General features: G+C 34.7%; 1 protein-coding gene across 3 annotated transcripts; it reads right to left on the bottom strand.

The window, feature by feature from the left end:
- Nucleotides 1–934: 934 nt before the first annotated feature.
- Nucleotides 935–7,008, bottom strand: LOC100796118 (leucine-rich repeat receptor-like tyrosine-protein kinase PXC3). Of its 3 annotated transcripts, XR_418872.4 has the most exons (3): nucleotides 4,160–7,008; nucleotides 3,477–3,573; nucleotides 2,835–3,351 (listed from the first exon to the last, which is right to left on the bottom strand). XR_418872.4 is itself a non-coding variant. In XM_003548899.5 (2 exons), the coding sequence occupies exons 1-2, from the start codon at nucleotides 6,657–6,659 to the stop codon at nucleotides 1,146–1,148; spliced, it is 2,799 nt and encodes a 932-aa protein (XP_003548947.2). In that variant the 5' UTR covers nucleotides 6,660–7,007; the 3' UTR covers nucleotides 935–1,145. The 3 variants fall into 3 exon arrangements, 2 of the variants coding, with proteins under 2 accessions (XP_003548947.2, XP_025982069.1); XM_003548899.5 differs by lacking the exons at nucleotides 2,835–3,351; nucleotides 3,477–3,573 and adding an exon at nucleotides 935–1,444 and having other exon boundaries at nucleotides 4,160–7,007; XM_026126284.2 differs by having other exon boundaries at nucleotides 2,835–3,573.
- Nucleotides 7,009–8,957: the final 1,949 nt, after the last annotated feature.

The following is an 8,957-nucleotide window of genomic DNA, read 5'->3' as shown; positions in this document are numbered from 1 at the left end:
TGTTTTAAATAAAAATCTTTGGCTTTGTAAAAAAAAAATATTTTTACCCTTCTTAATATGTATGAAATAGACCTTTAAATAAGTTAATATCTAAAATAGACTTATAGGAAAAAGTTAAAGATTTTTAATACATGAAAAATCAATATTTTAATACATGAAAAAATGAATTGTAACAAAATAATAAGAAAAAGAAATAGTAAATTATTGACATTTAATATAAATAATTTAACTCTAATTTGATATAAGGAATTATTTGTATAAATGATGAAGTTTAAGAATGAATTGGAATGAAATTAAAGTTGAAGGTGCCTTTTTAAAAACACGGTACAGGGTAGCATATAAGGATCATTTGAAATGAAATTAAACTTCATGACTTCTATTTGTAAATGACATAAAATTTAAGGATTAATTAAAATTTAGTGGGACTATACATACAATAAAACTTAGTGGATTGAGTGCTCTTTAGTGAAATATTTAAATAAAGTGTAATATATTTGTATCGATCAGAGGGAGAGAGTGTATGTCAACAAAAAGATTAATTTAGTTGCTAACGAATAAACTAATATTTGATAAAGGACTTCAGTTCAATTCCTTATAGTTCATATGGAAATTTTATTAGTTGATAATATGTAACAATTGTTTAAGTCTTCATGCTTACCTTGGTGTTGCTTTGTCTAAGATTCAACTAACCTAAACTTCAATAAAACCAACAAAAAAGAAGAATGAATATAAAAAATAAAAAACAATCAACAATGTATATCTTAATATAAGGGGAAAAGTTAGGATAATACTTACATCTCTTGTGAGATGATTTTGATAATACTTTTTTTAACAAAAGTTAACGTATTTCAACCAAAAATTTAAAATTGGAACAAAGATAAGATGGGGGTGCTTATTTTAAAATAAGAGAGAAGGACAATGTAATATACAAGTATGTAGAAAACAAAAGTATACTTTTATATGTATAAGTTATATCTTATATGTACGGTACTAGTTTTACTTACACTGGTAACACACCATAAAATAATTAAGCCAACTTTGTCCTGTAATATGTCTACCTTTCATATTTTCTTGACTTAAAGCATCATCCAAAAATTACAAAAAATCTCTCTTCAAGATATATTCCAATACTAAAGAATTTGACTTCATCCAACATTAAGAAGCATCTGAAGCACAGTGTTCATATTTGGTCTTGCCTTTGGGGATGTACTAACACAAACAAGAGCAATCTTGAGAATTGCAAGCATCTGGCTTCTGACTTCTTGTGATGATCTACTGACATTAAAATCAAGAATGTATTGTGGGTTTGTTGAATGATCCAAAACCCACTTGACCAATTCTTTTCCATCTGTCACCGGAGGTTCTCCTGTCAGCAGTTCAAGCAGAATGACACCAAAACTGTAGACATTCCCAGCAATTGTTACTGTCATTGTGTATGCATACTCTGCCAACCATCGAACAAAATATGTTAAGAGCTTTGAAACACAAAAATAGGTTGGCAATCTCATTCAATTCTAAATCACTGGTAGTAAATGCATGAATAAAAATGTTTTAAGTGAATTTTCAGGTTATATGCTGAAGTTTTTGATGCATTTAGTCAAAATTGTCTTTGGAAGTTGTAACCAAAATCAAACAGATACAGTGTGTTAAACTGGCTCTGCAAAATTAACAGGGAAAATGGAACTTGCTTTTATTGAAAGAACAGAGTTCCAGACTAGACTTAATGTGAGTGTAGAAACGTAGACACCTTTGTCCCCCTAATTGTTAGAACTTAGGATGCAATTACTAACTAACTAATTGACAACTTCTCTAACTAATCAACCATATCGGGTTAGAGAGGTAATAGGGTTGGCTTGGTGGTGAAGGGAGAAGGGAGGGGAAAAGAAATCATGGATTTGAGTCCTCCCACTAACAAAAACTAACAAGTTAACAACTAACGTTTATCGATTAAAAAAAACTATAGGAGGTGAGTTTGGGTTCTGTCAACCTATAACTCATCTCCTTTCCTTCTGACATAAAAATGGTTAATCATTGGTCCCCTATCAATGCTCCTCACAAAGCACTAACCCTGCCCCCAAGTGTCAAGGTGAGAAGTTGCAAAAGTTACTTGCAATGAAATCATCAACTCCCAATAGTTCTTGCAGTCTGGAAATTCATGCCACTTGATCAACAACATAGCTTCACCCCAGAGTTCTTGCTATATGGGAAAGCATTGGCCAGAATATCTTATGATTGTGCCTGCAATTCCCATTCCTCTAATAAGTCAATTGCAAAGGTTTAGGTTGTACTCTTCCTGTCATATGATAAACTTGTTAGGATATGGGACATGGTTATGCCTTTTTTCTATGGAAGGATATGGTAGAAATGTATGATAGAAATGATGAGAGTAGGAAGATGATGAGTTTTCAGAAAATTGACACCTTAACTAGAATTGTGCTTATTAGCTTCTTGACTTACATTACATTACTTGCTACAACTTATGCCTTTATATAGGTTACATAGGTGATTTCTACACACTTCTATACTACTTAGTCTTAGAGTCTTCTAGACTCATCTATCATCTACCATCCATCTCTATAATGTTCTAGGTGCTTCTATGACTCTAGATAATGAGATATTTTTCTACATCCATCAAGAAGTTTCTACACACTACAACATCTCTATAGGTGTAGAACTCTCTAGATAATGGACCACCAATTATACATCTACACTTTTCTAGATTAATCTTCAACAAAACTCTACCACGAAAGCTAGAATCTTATACTTCTAATGTAGAACTTAAGTAACATACCTTACAATTGGAAAACTCTAATACCAATATTAGCAACACAGAATTAACGAAAAAATGTAACTTTCTTTATTGAGGAACAAAATTCCAAACTAACAAAAAAACTAACAAGTTAACAACAAAAACTAACGAGTTAACAACTAACGTTTATAGGAGGTGAGTTTGGGTTCTGTCAACCTGTAACTCATCTCCTTTCCTTCTGACATAAAGCTGTTAACAACAAAGTAATAGTGGATTTGAGTCCTCCCACTAACAAAAACTAACAAGTTAACAACTAACATTTATAGGAGGTGAGTTTGGGTTCTGTCAACCTGTAACTCATCTCCTTTCCTTCTGACATAAAGCTGTTTAATCATTGGTCCCCTATCAATGCTCCTCACAAAGCACTAACCCTGCCACCAAGCGGTCAAGGTGAAAAGTTGCAAAAGTTACTTGCAATGAAATCATCAACTCCCAATAGTTCTTGCAGTCTGGAAATTCATGCCACTTGATCAACAACATAGCTTCACCCCAGAGTTCTCGCAATATGGGAAAGCATTGGCCAGAATATCTTGTGATTGTGCCTGCAATTCCCATTCCTCTAATAAGTCAATTGCAAAGGTTTCGGTTGTACTCTTCCTGTCACATGATAAACTCCACCACAAAAGCTAGAATCTTATACTTCTAATGTGGAACTTAACTACCATACCTTACAATTGGATCCTCACATCCCACTACACTCTGCAGTCTCAGTGCTCATGTTTGATTGGCTGTACAGTGGCCGTTTGACTAGTCTCGAGTTATCACTGCAACATCCATGTCACAACGTGTGCACTCATTTGCAACTAAGAGATACGATGGAAAACTCTAATACCAATATTGGCAACACAGAATTAACGAAAAAATGTAACTTTCTTTATTGAGGAACAAAATTCCAAACTAGACTCAGTATGAATGTAGATTGGGTGAAGTAAACTCCTATCACATCAACAATCTTAGCCAAAAGACACCTTTTTCCCTAATTGCTAAGATATAAGTAATAACTAAGTAATTAAAAACTTCTCTAACTAACTAACTGTTGAGTCCATTAGGCCATCTCAGCCCGTGGCCCACCCCTTTCCTTCTAACACAGACCAGTTTAATCACTGTCCCTCTATCACAGTGATTAAATGATTCTATAGGATTTTTTTTATCAGTAATAATTACATAGGATTAATAATATGTAAATGAGACAACTAGGCTTAAAATAAACATAAAAGTTCGTTCACTAGTGGAATTCAAAATCTATATGATCCACCCCTTCAATTTATGTAGTCTTTGGTTGTGGTTATATAAAGTTAATATGTGAACTATGAAAAAATAATAGGAATATAGGGTTGAAGAGTTTTTGACCTGGAGGAATATAACCAACAGAACCAACAACTTCAGAAAAATTCCCTGTACTCTTTAAGGGATTAATCACATGGTAGAGTTCAACATCCCCAACTTGAGGCTCCTTGAGGGACTTCAACATAATACTTTTACTTGATAGGTCAAGGAGTAGTATTGGACTAGAGGCAAATCCATGAAGAAAAGAAAGTCCTTGAGCCACCCCAACGGCTATACTATATCTGCTACCCCAATCTAACATGCTTCCATGAAGAACATCATAGAGGGAGCCATTTGAGATATATTCATATAGTATATAAGCAGTATCAATGGACAGAACATAGGCCAAAGGAGTCATGACATTTGAATTGTTCAATTTTGCAAAGACTTCTAGCTCTTTTCCAAATTTATCATGACTTCCCAATGGCAATATCTTGTTAGAACAGTCTAGTTTCTTGATAAAATAGATTGATCCAGAGGGCATGATGGCAGTGTAATACGTTGAAAACCTTGTTTTCAAAGTAACATTTGATGTATCAGCAACAGCTTCCATGGCTTTACCGAAGTGAATTCTTGATTTGTGAATTGCATTAGGAGTTAATAAATTACTTTGGATGAATTGAGGTTGCCAACAATTTTTTCTGGAGACAACCAGCTGAATGACAATGCCAAAAACAAAACTAGCTGCTACAATTGCAATGAGAATTGTCACATGAACAGATATTCCCTTCTTAGAGACAGTGTTGGGCCTGTTGGCTATTGGGTTGTCAGGTGAAGTATTATTTATCAGACCAGTCCCAGAATATACAACTTCAACATGTTGACTGAATTTTGGAATTTCACCAGACAGCAGTGCATTGTTGGCAAGTAACAACTGTGTCAAACTTGACATTCCAGTTAGTTCCTTGGGAATTGGACCAGATAATTTGTTATTTGAGAGATCCAAGACTTCCAGGCTCCCCAAAGTACCAAAACTGCTGGGAATATTACCACTAAGGTGGTTGCTACTAAGATTCAGTGACGCCTGCAGATTCCACGGCATGCTTGGTATCACACCACTTAGCTGGTTTTCCCCGAGTTGGAGTTCTATTAGAAATTTCAAGTTTTCAATGGATGTTGGTATGGAACCACTCAGATTGTTGCTTTGCAAGTTCAGGAAATTAAGACTGCTCAAATTTGTAATCTCAGATGGAATTGATCCACCCAGAGAATTCCAGCTCAAATTCAGTATTGACAACTTATGAAGTTGGCCAATTTCAATAGGGATTGCACCATTAAGCTTGTTCATTTGAAGCTTCAAGACTTGAAGATTGGTAAGATTGCCAAGCAGTGGTGGCAATACACCAGTCAAGTGATTCTGTGCTAAATTCAACAACGCCAATTTCCTGCATGATTCCAATTCAGCCGGTATGGTTCCGGTCAAGTCATTGTTATCCAGCTCCAAGTATGTCAAATTTGGAACTGCTGCAAAAGCACCTGGAGGAATGTTTCCACTCAGATGATTGCTCCCAAACCTTAACCTGAACAAGTTTGGAGAAAAATTTGTAGGCACCGACCCATTTAACATATTATTTGACAAATCTACAGCCTGCAACTGTGATGGGGATAAAAGGTCTTCTGGAATGGGTCCAGACAAATTATTAAAACTAAGATCCAAACTCGTGAGATGATTTGTAATCCCAGGAGGTACAGGACCTATGAAATTGTTCTGATTTGCCTCAAATCTTGAAAGCTTTGTGAGGTTGAAAAGGGAAGCTGGAATTTCACCAGTGAGGTTATTAGAGGAAAGAACCAAACTTTCCAGGTTAGAAAGCTTCCCAATATTGCTAGGAATGGACCCTGAGAGAAGATTTGCCCTAAAATCAACCTCGGTCAAGTTTTCATAACTCAATAATTCATCAGGGATTTTTCCACCAAACTGATTGACAGAAAGCACAAGATGCTCCAAAACCGTGGAATTTCCTAGTTTGGTAGGAATAGACCCACCGAAGTTATTGGAAGTAAGATTCAAACTTTTGAGGCTAACCAATCCATCTAACTGAATACCAATACTCCCTTCCAAATTATTGAAGGACATATCAAGGGATTCCAATGCATCAAAACCATGAAAAGATGGTAAATCACCCCCTAACATGTTTCCACTGAAATTCAGCTTTTTCAACCCCTTAATCTTTCCACACTCGGTGATGAAACCATCTGGGACTGAGCTCAGACGGTTGTTGGAGACATCAAAATGCTCCAAAGTTTGAATTTTGCAAACAAGTGGCAGAAAGTCAGAAGCAGACAGTGAATACCGAATTAAAGATATCCCTACTATAGAAGAATTGGTAGGGTCACAATCCACTCCCATCCATGAACATGGTGGGTATGAGGCATTCCATGGAACAGGGGGAGGAAGGTTCTTTGAGAGATTGATCATGGTTTTTGTTTGGTTTTGAGACAGCAGGGACAACACCATGGGACAGAAACAAAAAATGAACAAAATACTGAGGAAAGAAGTGGGGATATACTCAAACCTGCCCATGTTCTTAGCAGTGTCTGGTACTGAGTTTTGAACTGTGATTAGGCTTCACTATTATATGAATATATGTGTATCTATTTGGGGTGTGTGAGTGAGTATTTTATTTGAACTGGATTGAGGGTGAAGAGAAACAACAACATGGGGGATAGAACAAGAAGAGAATGTTGGGAAGTGTCTGCAACAGAATAAATTTAGGATATGTTTGGAGTTGAAGGAAGGTTGGTGGAAAGAGAGTAAGAACAAAGTGTTTGGGAGTGGAGTTGACTGACATTGCAGGTCTTTCACTGCACAAACAAAGAGTTGTGTGACAATGTGAGATCGAATTGCACTAAGTCAAGTCAAGAACAAATGGATAATGAGTAATGACACTGCCTTTTGTAATACGTTCTAACATTTTTCTTTTCTTTTCTAATACGTTTATATTATTAGATAATTTTATAATCTTATTTTATAGTTATATTTCACCAATATGGTACAGTATAATCACTAATGAGTAAATAGCCACATTTTTTAAGTATAATCACTAATTGAGGATGACAACAATTTTTTTTAGACATCCAGCTGAATGACAATGCCAACAAGAAAACTAGTTGCTACAGTGTTGGGCCTGTTGGCTGTTGGGTTGTCAGGTGCAGTATTATTTATCATATCAGTTCCAGAATATACAACTTCAACATGTTCACTGAATTTTGGAATTTCACCATACAGCAGTGGATTGTTAGCAAGTAACTGTTAGAAAATAAAATAAAAATGAAAAAAAATAAATACAAAAAAGATGCACAGTCTTAAATTAAATAATAAAATAACAGTAGTAAAATAAATTTAATTGACAACACATGAATAATGCATTATAATATACAATAAACACAAGGAAAAAATAAATTAGGGAAAGAAAGATATAGTTTGGGTTGAAGCGCGTAAACGCTATCCTTAGAGAGAAAACGTCCCACTGCACTGGTAGGAAAATTTGATTGCGCTCCTCTCCCAAGATACGACAACCTGTTGGTTCCGATCATCTTCAGCGAAAGGATTCCCGAACCTTCTAAACACCAATGTTCATACTCTCACAAAAATAAGTTTTTTTTATAGGAAAAGAAAGAGATAATTTTTTGGGAGAAAGAAACCAGACGTTGCTCTTTGTCTCTTTTTAGGAAAGAGATATATATAGACATTTTTGCAACAACAAAATATGACCGTTGGAAATATGACTGTTAGAAATCAACCTACAGTTGTCACAATAAATGTAAGAAACTAGTTGACTCATTAAAACAAAATCTTAAGAAAATCTAAAATAAAAATTTTATTTTATAAAATAGAATTAATATAATTAATATATATTTATAAATTTTAAATTAAAACACAAATATTTACCAACATTCTCCCACATAATTTAAAATTTTAAAATATATTTTCTAAGAGATAATTTGTATAAAAATATAAGAGAAAGAGCATGTGATATTGTATTTCGGTATAAGGAACCTTCCGGGTTTGAGCCTTATACCTAGTGTTTATGAACTTCCATCCGAGAAAAATGTAGTGACTTGATTGTCTTGAACTACATATTTTTTAACCGGACTTTAGTACATAACCCCTACAATATTGGCGTTCAATTAGATTTTAATCAATGGTAACGCGTTACACGGCCTTGCGCTTGTATCTTGTTTCGTGAGTGTCACTTAGAGATTAGCCCATATCTCATAGTGACGGCCCCACCACCACACTCACTAGGTGAATCCTCAAAGAGTGGGTTGTGACCCCTACCCCTACAATAATTATCATCAGATTCATTAAGAGGTATTTTTTTTTTACCAATAATACACATATATAAATACCTCAACCTTAATATTGTCACAATTTATAATACACCTCGTCATAGGAATGAGAAATGGAACAGCTCTGCCAAATTTCATTTTGGTGTACTTTAATCAACAAACAATTTCGTTTTTACCCGTTGAACTTCATTCATGGGATCACCAATCACACGAAGATGGGTGTCCATTGTTGTAACTAAATAATGGGCTTTAGTCTCATTCCCCTTGACGACTCAAGTACTTGTTGACGCGTCAACCCTTTTATAAGTGGATCCGCAATATTATTTTTTGACCTGACAAAGTCAAGAGAAATGACACTATGAGAAATCAAATTTCTTATAGACTTATGTCTCACTCTTAAGTGTCTTCTTTTTTCATTAAAATTTTACTTGTCACTTTAGATATAGCAATTTGACTATTACAATGCATTGGAATTGGAGGTATAGGCTTATTCAACAATGGCAAATCACCTAACAAATTTTTAAGAAAC

Source organism: Glycine max, chromosome 16, assembly GCF_000004515.6.
Source record: "Glycine max cultivar Williams 82 chromosome 16, Glycine_max_v4.0, whole genome shotgun sequence".
Lineage (NCBI taxonomy): Eukaryota > Viridiplantae > Streptophyta > Magnoliopsida > Fabales > Fabaceae > Glycine > Glycine max.
This window is presented reverse-complemented; position numbering and strand designations above follow the sequence as displayed.